The following is a 16948-nucleotide window of genomic DNA, read 5'->3' as shown; positions in this document are numbered from 1 at the left end:
CATATTTGGCTGCATTCCTGTTCGTTGTCCACAGATAAAGTAGTTGTTAGAAGCTTTCATGTTTGGTTTTACAAATTGTCTTCCCAGGTAAACTGCATCGATGTCTGTCGCTCAAAAGTGAAGTCTGTAGCTAAAATATGTGTTAAATGTACATACATATACAATGCACAAGTACAATTTACATACAAGATATACATTCATATCTCCTTTAAAATGCTCAAAATTCCGAAACATCTCAAATACACCAGATATACACATCACACACGCCTTCAGGTGCCTAAATCACACATTTACAGTGTGTTTATTGTCCGCAGTCCCGTGATAATGTGTCACGTGAGGTGTACGCCGTTTGGTGTCAAAATGTCCGGTGACCTCCCGAATCCAGTGGCTCATTCGTGACTACTTACCTTAAAGAACCCACACAATGGAATGTGTCGACATAATTCAGTAGAAAAGTAGTACTAGCTCGCCGGCAGCCAAACGGGAGAGTTTAAGCTGATGTGGAAACCGATAAGACCTGAAAGAAGTGATGAAATTTAAAAAATCCATCTATTGCGAAGAAAGTTGATACTTGCCTTTCTCCAATCAGTTCAATAATAAAGGCATGAGGTAACTGTCCAGAATCCACTAAATCCACCGTAAAGACGCAGTAGTTATAGCAGAAAGCTCTCCTGTTTGGCGGCGGCGGTCCCGGTAGTTTTGGCTGTCCGACATCCCCGTCCGCGCTGCCCCCAGTCGTTCGATGTCCGAGTGTCCGAGATAACCCCGTGTCAGCCCGTGTGCCCGGTCACGTTCCGTGACTGATCGGTACTGGTCCGTGGAGTCGTAGCGTAGCAGGCATGCCGCGGACGGAACGCCCGTCACGTGCTGGGAGCATTTTGTATCCGTGACGCATCGTTACAGCATGCACTCGCCGCTGGTGATTCGATAACGGCGAATCATTAGTGACACTTATGTGCTTAGTAACATGTTAGAGTACCTATTTTGTTTTTGCGATACAGATGTTCATCTCCCATGTTTCCAAATAATAGAACATTTCATTTTCACAATCATGTAGACATTTTCACATTTTTTTGATACATTTGAAGTTGAGCAATAGCTTGTACTACATGTGCACATGGATCAAAGACGGTATTTTACAACCTTGTAATAGATAAACCCATGAGAACTAGTATAAATGTTAAGTTACACCTGAATGCGATACAACTCCCTTTGTGTTCCTCATCGCGAGTTCCCTTCTAGGGATAGACCCTAGTCACCCTTTCTGCAAGAGCCCCTCTTCCATAACTATCCTTCAATCCTTGATCCACACACACACTCCGTCCTTTCAAGTCGTCGTCATTGCTGCCGCTGCCGCCGTTGCCGCCCCCCCCCCCCCCGCCCGCTGACACCGCCCGGGGGTGTCACAGCGTCGTCGCCCCTCGTCCGACGTCCGCCGTCCGTCCGTCTCCGAGATGGAGGACCTCATCAACAAGCCTTCGACGCCCCTGCGCGCCATCGGCGAGCCCGGCCCGCCCACCATCGTCGACATCCAGGACAGCTACACCGTGGTCGAGGGTGAGTTCACCAAGACAGCTACACCGTGGTCGAGGGTGAGTTCACTGATAGATACACCGTGGTCGAGGGTGAGTTACCCAAGACAGCTACACCGTGGTCGAGGGTGAGTTCACCAAGACAGCTACACCGTGGTCGAGGGTGAGTTCACCAAGACAGATACATTGTCGTCGAGGGTTAGTTCACCAAGACAGATACATTGTCGTCGAGGGTTAGTTCACCAAGACAGCTACACCGTGGTCGAGGGTGAGTTCACTGATAGATACACCGTGGTCGAGGGTGAGTTCACCAAGACAGCTACACCGTGGTCGAGGGTGAGTTCACCAAGACAGATACATTGTCGTCGAGGGTTAGTTCACCAAGACAGCTACACCGTGGTCGAGGGTGAGTTCACCAAGACAGTTACACCGTGGTCGAGGGTGAGTTCACCAAGACAGCTACACCGTGGTCGAGGGTGAGTTCACCAAGACAGATACAGCGTGGTCGAGGGTGAGTAACAGACAGATATACCGTGGTCGAGGGTGAGTTCACCAAGACAGATACACCGTGGTCGAGGGTGAGTTCACCAAGACAGATACACCGTGGTCGAGGGTGAGTTCACAGACAGCTACACCGTGGTCGAGGGTGAGTTCACCAAGACAGTTACACCGTGGTCGAGGGTGAGTTCACCAAGACATCTACACCGTGGTCGAGGGTGAGTGCACAGACCGATAGTAAACAAATATTCGAGCTAGTCACAGTACTGCAATGGACGCAACGACACGTCTGTTGCCATGCGGGGAACACAGTGCTGTTCACTAACGTGTGCTCTCTGTGTTGCAGACGCCAATGCCTTCTGCATCCTCTCGGTAGAAGGCAACCCAGCTCCGACCTTCAAGTTCTTCAAGGTAAGCGTATGCTATATTCACGATACAGAAAGGTCATTGCTCTTTAACAAATACCAGTTAGATGAAACAATGACGCGTTCCCGTAACTACACACCTTACCTCTATCGGTCCACCCACCAATAAATACATGACCATTGACCACGCCCTGATTCTGTGCAGGGCATCCAAGAGCTGGTGGAGGGCGGCCGGTACAAGTTCATCACCACCGGCGAGACCAACACCATCATGCTCTGCATCCGGAAGGCCAAGCCGCAGGACGAGGGCTACTACAAGGTGGTCATCGCCAACGAGCACGGCGAGGACTCGGCAGAGTTCCAGCTCTTCGTCTCCGGTGAGTGACGGAGCGGTACAACGAACGGCTTACAGCTAGACCGCTTTACGTGGGATGGTGACAGTAACAGCTGATCCCAGATGACGATGCCTGGGTTTAGAGTGCTCGGAATAATCTTTTCGTCGACGATCGTGGACGGTTACTTAAAGCGACGATGCAAAAAAAGAGTCGTCATGAACAGGAAATACATAATGGACGACGGGGTTCTGCCAACAGAGTCTCACAGCAGCCGAACGTTTTTAGCAGGTAATAATGACTGAAATGGCTGGAGCTACAGCGCCGACCCTGACTAACTCCGATGACGTATCTCTGCAGACGCCTCCGGCATGGACTTCCGAGCCATGCTGAAGAAGAGGCGGTACGCCAAGTGGGACAACGACCAGGGCGACCCGGACTGGGGCGACCTCAAGGAGGTCGACAAACCCCAGATCCCGCAGCTCAAGAAGGTGGAAAAGGTAAGAATCCGTCTCTGCGTTTCTGTGATCACGGTAGCTACGCTTACCATGGCGTTACCCAACGAAGTTATTAATCTGAGTTGACTATTTGGGTAAAGAGATCAGACATGTGCTGATTTGGTACTGCTGAAATAGCTGAACTAAGATAACCTAGGTTTTTCAGGAAAGGGTGTTTGAGTGTTTTTCTGATAATACCTCTTAAAACGTTCCATTGCAAAATGATGAAACAACACAACTTTAACGTTATACTTTTAAGAGATTCGACTGAGCACATTGAGTCTGATCTAAACGTAGTTGCAGTATGCAATGAAATACAAGCCAACTTAAAAAGTAATTTTACAAGTATGTTTTACTCAGGCAAGCTCGATATTTATATTTGGATAACATTTGTATTATATTAAATTCGTTTTGTACATATCCAAGTGTACTGCGAACATGCTCCGTTTTCAGGGCACCGATGTAGTATGTATTATAGATATATGTTTACGTCGTCGTACTCTCAGTGACTACGCCATGCCTTCGTAATGCGTCTGGTGTAGGGAATCGCCCTTCACACCATCTGTTGACGTCTGTACCCTAACTACCATGTGTATTGTGTATATCTTTATATTCGTGTGCCATACCATGGCTCAACCCGTGTCACCATTCTTCTGTGCTCTATCCTGTGTAAATATGCGCGTTATTTCACCCTTGCCGTGTCTCTAGTCCCCTGCAATATAGCCGTTTGCCGTGGCGTGTTCCCACACCCTGCCACCCGCACACAGCCGTCCCGGCACGCTCCGACCCACGCTTCTCCCCCGGTCCAGCCGAGGCGGCCCGCCGCGGGCCGCGGCCAGTGACCCGCCGGTGACCCGGTGACCTGACGTGACCCGGTGTGACCCAGGCCCTGCCGCGTCTGCGCCGGCGTCTGTCGCTGGCCAACTGCGTGCCCGACTGGCCGGTGCTGCAGCTGGTGCCGCGCGATACCAAGGTCGGACGCAGCCGCCCCTCCACACCGACCCACCACCGTCCTCTCCTATCAGCTCTCGGCGATAACAGACAGAGAAATGGACAAATTCATAGGTGTCCAGATGGCAAAAAAGGGGAAAATCGATAAAGTGCTGTCAAAAATAATTTTAGTATAATTTTACTTTAGAAAATAATATAATTTTTTTGCGATTTGCTGAAACATAAATGGGTCAAAAATGTGATATAATTCAAATAAGGTAGGTACTGTCATATGATGTTCTGATACCATTTCAATGATCTTTTAAGCCTTCAATAATCAAACATAGACTTCATCAAACAACAATGCCTTTCATATAAAATCAGAAGCATTGCTAGTATCGAAATTTTCCAGCCGAATTAGGTGTTAGTTTTTGCCGAGTCCCATCGGCGAGCTCGTGTGGACGCGCTGTATTCCGCCACCATCAGGTGGATGGCCGTCGGAAGCCGTCGCTGGCAGAGCTGATCCCTGACTGGCCCACCCTGACCGCCGTGGAGGAGGTGACCCGGCCGCAACCCCAGAGGGGGGCGCAGCACCACCCGTAGTCGAACTCACACCTGCCCACACACACCAACAGAGCCTAACGTTTTCCCCCACGGAGCGCCGTTTTGTCTAACGGACTCTAATCAATCTCCTAACGACACTAAAAACATACACACACACACACACACACGAACACCTGGTCAGGCGCGCCCGGCGCCGGCACGCCCCGTGACCTGAGCTGACCTGACTGGGCGCCGTGTCCTGTTGTAGCCCGGGGGCAGCGAGCGGCGCAGCTCGACCCCCTCCAGGAAGCAGTCTCTGGCAGAGCTCATTCCCGACTGGCCCGTGCTGCAGCACGTGGTGCTCAGCCGACCCGTCAGCCCCACCCCCAAGCCGCAGGTCGCGTCCCTCAGCAGCCGCAGCCGCGAGCGCGAGCTTCTGTGCATGCCTGTCGCCACACATTTCTTTCCCATGAGGCACTTCCTTCTCTGTCTGACATGATCAGTAATCGGAATGAGATCTGTGACAATATTGCTTGCTATCGCAGGCGCCATGGCGATTAAGATCGAGTCAATAAGGATTGCGCACTCATTCGCTCACTAAGGCTTCAAAACACATAACAGGGCGAGTGTACTTATGTTTTGTTCACTTAGCACTTTTTTTGTTCATCGCTTCTGAAAGCTTGTTATTTTGCTGGATATTTGAACTGTAACACTTATGACATTTCATTTTAATTTCACCTATCCGACAATATTTTTATCAAGCATCAGCACTTGGATTTTGACATTTCGTGTGCAAGCCTAAAATGAAATATCACACCATGATTAATCGTCACACCTTTTTGAGCTTTTGTTTAAGTTTTAATTTCCATGGATCCAGAATCAATGCATGTCAATAGTTTTATTAACTGTTTTTATGTTCCAAAATAATTGATACACTTACATGAGTAACGTTTGACGGTTTATACATAGATGAAATCCATTTGCTTACTCATTTGCCTAACAAATGCGGCAATGGTGTCACAGTATAAGCACAATGCAAACGTTATCCTGAAAAAAAAAAAAATATTTAATATGAGCACTGAATACTCAAAAGAAACTCCTTGCAAAGCAATACGGCATCCATGCAATTCATTAAATGATAGACATTCTTCAACGAAAAAGTCTCTTACGCGTGGTCACTTTCAGGATCTGTTTAAAGGTAGGCCAAAGAATACATAAAACATAACCGATCCACTAATCCATAAAATATCGATAATATTCAACCCAATGCCACACGTAAATACTTAAAAACCATTTATAACTGAAGCATTTCTTCTGTCTACTTCAGATTGCCAACTTCGCATGCTCAACGATGATGGCATAAATGCTTATCTCTTATCGACATGCTGCATACATCCTAATCTTGGTGTTGTGACTAACAGGAAATGTGCATGTAAACACATTGTGATTATCAGGTACACTTTGATCAAAGCAAAAATGTTCATAACACAGACAGGTGATTATATTGAATGTTACGTGTACAGACATCTCCTCGGAGGACAAATTTCACCCCGCGGCATATAATGTCGAATCAACACCTAAAAGAATAATACAAAAATATTGCTTAATCTGCCCTGTGGCAACACTTTTCTGCTCTCTAAATGAGCAAGCCATTTTATGAGTGATTGATATATTTACAAAAAACATTAACGTTTTTAATGTTTATGCAACTCAGGAAACAAATTTGTTTTAGCTTTACAGTAACTTAACAGTGCAAATTAAAGTGAATTAATGTAACGTACTCTGACCTAAAACTAGCTCTTGATTTTAGATACTTAGAAAGATACATACGTAGTTGCATACACAAAACAATTTTGTCTTCTCGTCTCTATCCTTGTCTTTCATATCTGTGTCGCCTGTTTGTTCTCACCTCTTCTGTCGACTGTCCCTTTTAGCTTCTGTCGGCTGTCCCTTCTGCCTTCCGTCGACTGTCCATTCTGCCTTCGTTCGACTGTCCCTTCTCTGTCTGTCTGTCGGCACACGCGACTGTGCCGTCTTTGGTCACCGCCTCCGGCAGACCCAGGTCATCCTGGCTGGCCGGCGGACGTCTTTTGTCGCCCTCTCGTTTTCAGCTCTTCTGATTCTTCTCAACGCTCCTCTGGGCGCTCCCTGGCGTCGCCTTTTCACGGTGAGTGGGCCGCTGCAGCCCGGACCGCGTCTGACATGATTTATTGGAACTCGTGTGTGCAGAAGTCCGAGTCCTTCATGAAGCCGTTGGTGGATCTCACTGTCAAGGAAGGCAAGGACAAGGTGGCCACCTTCGAGTGCGTCTTCTCCAAAAGCAAGATGAAGCCCAAGTGGCTCTTCAAGAGAGACGTAAGATGTGCGACAACCTCGAGCAGAATTATTCTTAATTACTAGAATTTCTTTTCGAAATAAATTGTATTTTGAACGATAACGATTTGATCGCTTTTAGCTTTCGTTGATAGTTGCGGAATTAACATCCATTTGAATAGGCCACTGCCGACCCTTTTTATTGTCCTCCATTTCTCTCCATTCCAGGAGATTTTCCCGGGCAACAAGTTCCAGTTCAAGACAGAAGGCAACACGTACTCTCTGATCATCGACAAGCCCAAGGTGGACGACTCGGGAAAATACACCATCGACCTGGGCGGCGTGCAGTCCACCGCCTTCCTCCTCGTCGAACGTGAGTCGGGTGAACCGGGGACAGGCGCCGCGGGAGCTGTAGGCATTGCCAACATGGAGCTGAGCAGAATTATGAGGGTTCAGGGTAAAGCATCCCTCGGTGTTACAAAAATCGTGTAAATTTCCACAAAGACTGTTCTTATCAAGAGATAATCCTTACACTATGCAAGCACTGATGACGAACTGTTCCGTTTTCGGGTTGTTTGCAGAGCCGGACCCCAACTTCAAGTTCGTGAAGAACCTGCCGAAGCACACGGACGGCTTCTTCACCGAGGAAGTGGTACTCGAGTGCCAGGTCAACTCCCACAAGGCCATCGTGCACTGGTACAAGGGCGAGGAGCAGATCGAGGTAAGGACACCAAGGCCGCTCGCTTCTGCTTTGACTCCGTAAATAAAATAACAAAGCGGTTATCGTGCTTTGACCTTTCATTAACGAAATCCGTTAGCTCATGTCAATAAATGTTAATCAGTTTCACATTCAAGTGTATTGGAATAAGAAAAAGAGCAGCGTGAAGTAACAACTAAAAGCATGTGACTGAGAAGATCAAAGTTATGTCACTGCATCAGGCGAAGCTCTCAGTCACGACCCTGTAACATTAAAGCCGTCTTTGTCTGCTCTGCAGGACAACGAGAAGTACAGCATCAGCAAGGACATGATGGGCAACTGCCGGCTGACCATCAAGGAGGGCGCCAAGGAGGACGCCGGCGACTGGAGCTGCCGGCTGTTCAAGCAGAAGGACAAGACGCACACCAAGGTCACCCTCATCGGTAGGTGCAATGAAAACGGGTTACACGTGGAGTCGGAGAGCGACTGCAATAGCATGTTCAAACGTCAACTTACTCCTTTAATAACACTTTTTAGCCAAATTAAAACGGCTAAGAAAACTAATGATTGCAAACCCATTTTCGCTTGCAACCTGCTAGCATGTGAAATAGCAATCTTTCTGACACTCGGTTGTCCCCAGACCGTCCGATCCGGTTCACGCGCAAGCTGAAGTCGATGGAGGCCGTGGAGAAGGGCAAGATGGTGATGGAGGTGCACACCGATTACCCGTGCTCCGAGATCAAGTGGTTCCGCGGCGACGAGGAGATCGTGCCCGACGGAAAACAGTACGTCGTCGGCCTCGTGACGTGGCCGATTGGTGTCTTGGAAATGTGATGGTGTTAGCACCGCACGAACGGAAATCATTTCAGAATGTCCGTGGTGAAATAGTTTTAACTACAAAACTTTGCAAGACAAGATATAATTGATAACCATGGCATAATTCATCATACTTACGGTGCAGACTGATACCACCATGCTTTCCACAGCATCAAGATCGTCAGTGACGGGAAGAAGCACCAGCTGATCATCAAGCCGGTGAAGATGTCGATGGCCGGCGACTACACGGCCAAAACGAACGCCGATACCACCACCGGCAACATGCACGTCGAAGGTGGGTAGCTCTTACACTCTCTTATGGCGATTGCAAAATGCAAGCTATGAGGCTATCCATCATTAATGTCAGCCTTATACAAGGTCTCCATGCAAATTTCCTCGAAACTTTCGCTGTAACTTTTCTCAAGGATGAGAATGTTGTGAAGAACAAAGGTTATCAAACCACATCGTAACGAAAATTGTCGACAAATATGGCCATGAATACTAAAAATATTTTGTCTTCCCCAAAAGCTTCAACATCACTTCACGAACTGCTGAGATATGTGATGTATGACCTGGGTGCTGACCTGCCCGTGCGCTTGCAGTGCTGAACAAGTTCCTGAAGAAGCTGGGTGACGAGGAGGGCACCGAGCGCGAGGACATTGTGCTGGAGATCGAGCTGGTCGACCACACGGCGCCGTGCGAGTGGTTCTTCGGTGACAAGCTGCTCGAGCCCTCGGACAGGTCAGCAAATAGGCGCAGTAAAAGCTGGCCCCTGCACTGAGGTCTTCTGGGATTTTGTGTGCGAGCGAATTAGGTTTTGGGGCATTGAATTGAAGAACGCAGAATTGGCGTTACCGTTAGAATTGGAAACACCAAGATTGATTGTAGCGATTCATTTCCTAGACGCATTGGGTTTGCTCATCAATAGTTCAAAGAGTAGAATGTGGTATTGATACGCGCGATTTATACTCCAGATACGAAATAAAGAACCTGGGCGGCGGCAAACATCAGCTCATCATCAAAAACGCCCAGCTGAGCGACGAGGGCGACTACATCTGCAAGTCTGACAAGGTCGAGACGCAGGGCCACCTCACCGTTCACAAGGGCGAGTCCAAGCCCAAGATCAAGTTCGAGGGGCCCGTCACAGGTGAGATGGGTCACCGGCCGGCACCTCAGCCGCAGATCAGATGGGTATCGTATATCCGTACATATGTGAGGGGTACTCGTGTATCCTCCGTAGATGTATTAGCTGTTATATTTGTACATCTGTGTGTGATGTGTGTATCTCTTACAGTAGAAATCGGCGACACATGTGTAGGCACACGGTGTGTAAAACAGAGGACATCGATGTTATGCGTATAGATCGATGACAATATCTGTGTATCTAACTATGTGTTTAGACTTCCTGAACGGTGTACTTCAGGCATTCGGTAGAGAGAAGACACAGTTCTGGTGACGTCAACTTGGCTGACTGTTCACGATTACTTACCATTAACTATGTTTTAATGTGTAACAATAACAACAAAATGGTTGTTGCCCGGACAGTGGGCAGTGGGCACGTTCTCAGCATCATGCAATTAATTATAGGAATATGAACGTATAGTTTACAAACGCATTCTCCTTTTCAAGGCCCGGTCTTCAAGCCACTGACATTCGAAGTTCCGTACAAGGGTAAGTATTTGCCTCTCTCATTCATTATCCCTTTTACTTTTATTTACAATTATTTAATGTTGATAATTACAAAGTTACTCGGATAAAATCATATTTTACAGCATTCATGACACAAATCAATCCCGTTAAGTTTCCATTCTTGCAAAGGTCAAACATCGAAGATCAGCCACTCCGTCCGTAGTTTCTCTCATCTACATTGTCTTAAGTTTCACAGACAATAGTCGCTGCATGTTCAATGTGTAGCCGACATCAGTCTCTATGTGTTCGCTCCTCTGTAGACTGTAGCCAGTGCCCATCTAACACGCGCCGTTTGCAGTCTCTGGCAAACGTCAGTCGGACGTAGTCGGCAAACTGTTCTACCAGGGTCAGGCGCTGACCCAGAAGGATGTGGAGATCACCGTCAAAGAGAAGGTGGTCATCTACAAGATCCGCCACCCCAACAGTGACCAGAGCGGGGAGTACGAGATCAAACTCTCCAATAACCGCGGAGAGGACTCGTTGACCGTTCAGATCAACATGCAAGGTGATTGGTCATAAAACAACGAACTATAATTAAGCCTTTGAAATAAGAAAAACGGCTATTCTGACTTCTGAATGTGTTCCCCGAGTCCGACTCCCTTGCGTTTTTGCAACTGAGTAGCCAGCATACCTACGTTTAGTTATCTTATGTGAGAATAAGGCATTTTTTATCTTGGCTTAACTGATCAATAGTATCATTACCTGACTCTTCAGCTGTTCATTTTGAGCGGTGCTGAAGCAATGAGCATGAACACCATGCCTTACAAATGTTCTAGTTCTTTTCAGGGGACAGAAGACGACGACGAACTAATTTTGAAGCAGCAATAAATAAAGAAAAATGATCAGTGGAAACACAATTTTCCCCTAGGAATATGATATTTAACTCTCCTTTCATCTTCTTCTTCTTCTTAAAAAAACGGACACTATAAAACGTAAAAAACGGAAACCAGATGCAAGCCTCGCATATCCACTAAAACGCAACTTCATGAAAATAAACGAGCCATGCTCAGCAACTAATGGTGGCTGGGTTTGTGGGATGTTTTAGGCGTGCCGAAGGAGCCGGAGGATGTCGAGGTGACCGACATCTTCGCCAAGTCCTGCGTCGTCTCCTGGAAGAAGCCGCAGAGTGACGGAGGGGACGAGATAATAAAATACGTCATCGAGCGACAGGACCTCAGCAAAAAGGGTTAGCTTGTTTTAACTCTTTGTAAAAAATACAGCCATGGAAAGGTGTTCAGGAGTCGTTACTGACAGACGCTGGCTCAGAGGATGACTCTACAGTCATGTAACGAAGTTCATAAACTGAATCTTCAATATTGAAGCTTGAACTCTACAGTTCATCATGTTCATCTTCGTTACCTCCATTCTGCCTCCATTCTGTCTCCAGGCGGCTGGGACACGGTGGGCGAGACGTCGGCAGACGAGCTCACCTTCAAGTGCGAGGACCTGGTGCTCAAGAAGCGGTACAAGTTCCGCGTCAAGGCCATCAACCGGCAGGGCGAGTCGGAGCCGGGCATCGCCAGGGGCGAGATCCTGGCCAAGGACCCCTGGGGTGAGTCGGCGACTGCCCCCCATCGACAGACCGTGGCGGCACGGTGGACTAGTTCAGAGTGGGCCGGATCCCTCGCGTGACTGCATGATGCTCATTCATTGCTTTTGCATGCGCTCGGCTAACAAGAGGTCCTGGTAGTTACCTATTATTACAATCGACCTAACACCATAGAAATATTAAACAGCATACTGAGGTTATTTGGCAGCCATATTTCCAATAATTGCGTAGATGAAAGACACCCTTTTATTGTAAATACCTCAAACATAGCAATTCTTGGTGTGGCGCTCCGCACCCAATAGCTTTTAATGTGTCAAGTATGTTTTTAGCCCAGAGCCTAATGCTATGTGGGCTGATAATCAAGTACCGAGGTTGGCGTAGCAAAAGTCGAGTGACGGTTGTAGAGACAAAAAATTAGTCGAGGCGAAACAGCACAGCATTATAACGATTGGCCAAACATTCAGTTGTCACCGTTCAAACCATTGCATGGAATGTGCATGCTAGTTAAGAGCCTTCGCTTACAGTTTTCATGACATGCTTTTAATTATTTTTCTAGAAAGCTGCAGCAATCTTTCATTTATTCTGTTTCATTTTCTTTACATAAGTTCATTACTTTGCTTTCCTAACCAAGCACTTCCAATGCTGTGATTGTTCGATTTCTTTTACGTTCCGTTTGTTTCTGTACGTGCTATTTTATTTCTGTTTCGTCTATCAACCGACACGAAGTGCTTATAGCATGTCTTTCTCTTCAAAACGCATGTGACATATTCACAGACGCAGAGACATCTACAGATGGCACATCCAAAGGTACGAGCAACAAATATTGCATGTCCCTTTTGCATCGGATAGACCGTAACATACATGCATTGTATAACACTTGCATTACAATTATGAACGAAAACAGTGCGGAATGGAACAGATAGCTTTCAGTGCTGCATTTGGACAGTGTATGGTTTATAATCAAGTTAATAATTGTGTGACCGATTTTAATCGTAAAGTTTGCATGAAAGATAGCCAAGAACATGTTTTCGGCTCGTTCTCACCGAGTGCATGTTCGGACACAGCTAATGTGGCACAGACGGTCTGGGTACATGTTCTGACACCGGTATGTGGCACAGGCGGGCTGGGTACGCGTTCTGACACCGGTATGTGGCACAGACGAGCCCGGCAAGCCGGGTAACGTGGAGCTCACCGACTGGGACAAGGACCACGCCGACCTCAAGTGGACCAAACCGGAGAACGACGGCGGCGCGCCCATCACCGGATACGTCATCGAGTACAAGGTCAGTGGCGATGACGTCATCAGGGGGCAGTCAGTGTTTTCGTCACCGAGTACAAGTTTGGTGAATTGCATTGATACGCGTCACAATATTAACGAGGGGGTACCTCCAGCTGACTTGTGCACGGCACCCTACTAACCGGTCTCCAGCGATGTGCCAAATTTGAGCACAATCGGCCCAGCCGTTCTCGAGATCTGGAAGCGGCACCCTGCACGTGCTCACGTGCAAAATGGGTCCCAACTGACTGTTGCACGGCACCCTACTAACCGGTCCCTAACCATGTACCAAATTGGTGTCACGCAGATAGTGACGCTCGTCTTCCTGGCCCGTTTCAGGAGAAGTTCGGCTCCGACTGGGTGGAGGGCAAGTTCATCTCGGGCGATGTGGAGTCGGGCACCATCGACGGCCTCACCGAGGGCAAGTCGTACGAGTTCCGCGTGCGGGCAGTCAACAAGGGCGGCAAGGGCGAGCCGTCCGACCCCACCAAACCCATCATCGCCAAGAGCCGCTTCGGTGAGGAGGGAGATGGCTTCAGCTCCAGATAAGGCTGTGGGAGTTCGAGAGACTATGGATTCAGTTGTAATGTTTCATAGCTCGTTTTGTATGAGTGCGCTATTGATCAAGTACGCACTCCTTGGATGCGTCGGACATTTATCCAATAGAGCACTAAATGATCTGCTGAACAGCCGAAAACGGAAGTTAAGCCATGTTTTGCCTACAAATGTCTACGTCTCGAAACAACATTACTATGCCGTTTTACAGTTGATATAACCTCCGACGTTTCAGTTAAGCCGTACATCATCAACAAGGACGAGTTCAAGAACATCGTCATCAAGAAGAACCAGACGATCACGCTGGACATTCGGTACGGCGGCGAGCCCGAGCCCGAGGTCAAGTGGCTGAAGAACGGGGAGGAGATCGTCCCAGATGGCGACAGGTAAGGCTTTTCTATCAAAATAAACCGATACATGGATTGTCGCGTGACAAAAAAAAAAACAGGTGTGTAATATACGACACATGTCAAACAACAATCACATTGGGACAGCCACGGAAGTAGGTATGCAGGGTACCCCAACCTCAACCTACCCACCACCTCCTGACATCACCCCGTCTGACGGCAGGATCACGATCGACAAGTACGAGAAGAACACGGTGATCACCGTTCGGCGCTGCGAGCGGCCCGACACGGCCAAGTACCGGCTGGTGCTTACCAATACCTCCGGATCCTGCGAGGGAGAGGCCGACGTCGTCGTGCTCGGTAAGTTCGGAGGAGGGGGGGGGGGGGGGGGCGGACAGACGCAGTTACTGGAGAAACCGTGTTGAGTACTAACACTTTGACTGGGCATGTCATTATGTCCACTGGAGAATTGTCTTTGACATTTTCTGTTCCGTGTTGTTCGCATTTGCCTTCAAATATCCACAGTCTGTCCTACACAGTAAAGATATTCCACGCCCACAACGGACAGTGGGAATCATTGATTCAACTGTGGTGGCTGACCTCTCCCTCCCGTTTCGCAGGCAAGCCGTCGCGTCCCGAAGGTCCGCTGGAGGTCACTGAGGTCAGGGAGACCAAGGCCACCGTCAAATGGAAGAAGCCCAAGGACAACGGCGGCCAGGACCTCAAGGGATACGTCCTCGAGAAGATGGACATGGACTCGGGCCGCTGGGTCCCGGCAGGCGAGGTAAAGCTCACTGTCAGTACACATACTCATAAACAAATGGCGACTCTTGAACGTCACCTCGCCACACCAAGCAAGCATCACGAAAATAAATCCAATAAATTGATGATTTATTTGACACGTTTCCCCTGCAGGTGGACCCGGACAAGACCGAGGCCACCATCGAGGGTCTGACGCCTAAGAAGAAGTACAAGTTCCGCGTGCGGGCCGTCAACAAGGAGGGCGAGTCGGAGCCGCTCGAGACTGACGAGGCCATCGAGGCCAAGAACCCCTACGGTAAGCGGACCACCGCCGAGGTGGTGATGGAATGCTGGTGTGAAAACGCTAACACATGGTCCCATTTTAAAGTTTTCCAACATTTTTTCTTTCTTTTGTTTCCATGTGTCTCTGTGCTGATCAACTTACTCTTGAAGTTTTACATAGGTATCCGCTACATTTTTCCTACTTGTAAATATGATCGTTTTCAGTTTCCATACAATATTGCATAGCCCACATTATTTTGTAGTGCACGTTCATCACATGTTTCTCCTGATCATTGTACTTTTGTGACTAACCCTCACTGACTTTATGATATTTTTGTTGTTGTACGTACTCGTTTTTCTTCCTACATTTTTCGTTGCCCTTATTTGTGTTAATTTCTTTTGCCCTTTTATTTTCTGTTCGACTGGTATCACCGTGCCTTCATTGATTTCCTCCTAAATTACTCACCCAAAATCCGTGCTCAATTTTTGCAGACGAGCCCGACACCACCGAAGGAGGTAGGCACCTTTGAACTGTTTTATATTCTGTCTGAATGTTTTGACATTGCGTACACGTCGTGAAAAGGCGCGACACATATTTTGTTCAATAAGATGGCATCAGCAATCCACGATTTTTTTTAACATATCGTCACTTCAAATAATCAACGTTACTTTGACGTTTAGAAATGCAATCGAACTCTATGTTTGCAAAAGAGCTGGACTTGACTGAACAGAGACCAGTTTGGAATAGCAGCGATCTAATGAAATACACAGAGTTCGTTAAAATTTCAGTATGAGCACGAAGAGCGTAATGTGACTGGGGCATAGTGCATTTGAACCGTAACAAAAATACTGACTTTCTCAGGCGAGCCCGGGAAGCCCGGGAAGCCGGTGATTGACGACTACGACAACACGATGGTGAAGCTCAAGTGGACGAAACCGGAGAGTGACGGCGGCCGGCCCATCACCCACTATGTCATCGAGATGAAGGACAAGTTCTCCGACTGGAGCGAGGTGAGACAGTGAAGGCGGTGGCGGGAGGCGATGAGAGGCGGCTGATGTGGCTGTTTGCATGCACGCCAAAACTAAAAGTGTGCAATGATATAATATCTTGTTCAAGTTGTTGTAGGCGAGCAATGGCATCTTTGAGCATCATCATAAGTAGAAAAGTATGTATAAATAACCTTATGCTCATTCTTTGCACTTTTTTGTTGAAATTGAATAATTAAACAAAATCATTGATATATTTCGGCTTGCGCCATCTTCAGAATGTACAGAAACAATTGTCGACACAAACAAACAAAATTCGATTCCATCAATCAATAAATCGTGCAGCGCTTCAATCAGCTCCTTGATGAGAGAATAATTTCATATATACATGGCTCTCGAAATAACGATGCGCCGTCCATGATATCTACGATACATGTACAATATACAACACACAAGATCAATATACAATATACAAAATAACAACATAGAATCTGCATGAATCATCACATTGTTTGGCGCAGCCTAAATCAACGGCACAATCAGACAGTAGTTGTCACAATCAATTTGTGGATATGTACAATATAGTTATGTGGGGGTGTACGATGGACGCTGCAGAAGTGGCCAGGATGAAGTTTGGGTGTTCAAACATGGTTTTTGGTTCCTTATTTCCACTGATTCGGATATTTTTAAATCAGCGACGTCTTTACACACTCTTTCAATGGAGATTTTGAATGACGATGATGTGATTGTACATGATGGGTGTCTTTGGGTGTCTCTGGGTGTCTCTTTCAATTTCAACAAAAAAGTGCAACAGAATGAGCATAAGGTTATTTATACATACTTTTCTACTAATGATATAATAGTTTGCGGTATAAAACTGAAGTATAAAACGACGGCAAATGGTAAAATTGCATGAATGTGTATTTATTGGTCGTGATGCGATATGATACATTATTGCGCTGAAGTGAAGCTTGAAGCACTGGCATACTACCTCGTTAC

At 47.3% G+C, this 16948-nt stretch overlaps 1 protein-coding gene and 1 long non-coding RNA gene across 56 annotated transcripts in view; one reads left to right on the top strand and one right to left on the bottom strand.

Annotated features, from left to right (window-relative positions):
* LOC122386587 overlaps positions 1–16948 on the bottom strand; it is a 162178-nt gene that overhangs the window by 82365 nt on the left and 62865 nt on the right. The gene's annotated exons all lie outside the window — the stretch shown is intronic.
* The window catches only part of LOC122386338 (twitchin-like), a 133114-nt gene that overhangs the window by 54080 nt on the left and 62086 nt on the right, over positions 1–16948 (top strand). For 46 of the 50 annotated variants that reach the window (XR_006257385.1, XM_043375453.1, XM_043375653.1 and 43 more), the window contains 25 exons: positions 1410–1557; positions 2377–2441; positions 2601–2772; positions 3088–3227; positions 6927–7052; positions 7239–7383; positions 7592–7731; positions 8006–8150; positions 8348–8492; positions 8694–8818; positions 9126–9264; positions 9498–9670; positions 10153–10194; positions 10511–10717; positions 11258–11398; positions 11600–11764; positions 12536–12568; positions 12920–13044; positions 13377–13554; positions 13828–13978; positions 14163–14299; positions 14560–14723; positions 14855–14996; positions 15455–15478; positions 15825–15973. Coding sequence is in view for 49 of the 50 variants with exons in the window: in XM_043375453.1 (XP_043231388.1) it covers positions 1410–1557; positions 2377–2441; positions 2601–2772; positions 3088–3227; positions 6927–7052; positions 7239–7383; positions 7592–7731; positions 8006–8150; positions 8348–8492; positions 8694–8818; positions 9126–9264; positions 9498–9670; positions 10153–10194; positions 10511–10717; positions 11258–11398; positions 11600–11764; positions 12536–12568; positions 12920–13044; positions 13377–13554; positions 13828–13978; positions 14163–14299; positions 14560–14723; positions 14855–14996; positions 15455–15478; positions 15825–15973 (3321 nt within the window). In the remaining variant the exon portion in view is untranslated. The remainder of the gene's footprint in view (positions 1–1409; positions 1558–2376; positions 2442–2600; positions 2773–3087; positions 3228–6926; positions 7053–7238; positions 7384–7591; positions 7732–8005; positions 8151–8347; positions 8493–8693; positions 8819–9125; positions 9265–9497; positions 9671–10152; positions 10195–10510; positions 10718–11257; positions 11399–11599; positions 11765–12535; positions 12569–12919; positions 13045–13376; positions 13555–13827; positions 13979–14162; positions 14300–14559; positions 14724–14854; positions 14997–15454; positions 15479–15824; positions 15974–16948) is intronic. The other 4 variants (XM_043375591.1, XM_043375503.1, XM_043375485.1 and 1 more) reach the window with 3 other exon arrangements.

Source organism: Amphibalanus amphitrite, unplaced genomic scaffold (genome assembly GCF_019059575.1).
Source record: "Amphibalanus amphitrite isolate SeventyFive unplaced genomic scaffold, NRLGWU_Aamphi_draft 000016F_arrow, whole genome shotgun sequence".
Taxonomy (NCBI): Eukaryota; Metazoa; Arthropoda; class Thecostraca; order Balanomorpha; family Balanidae; genus Amphibalanus; species Amphibalanus amphitrite.
The sequence above is the reverse complement of the archived record's forward strand: the minus strand, read 5'-3'. Positions and strand labels throughout refer to the sequence as shown.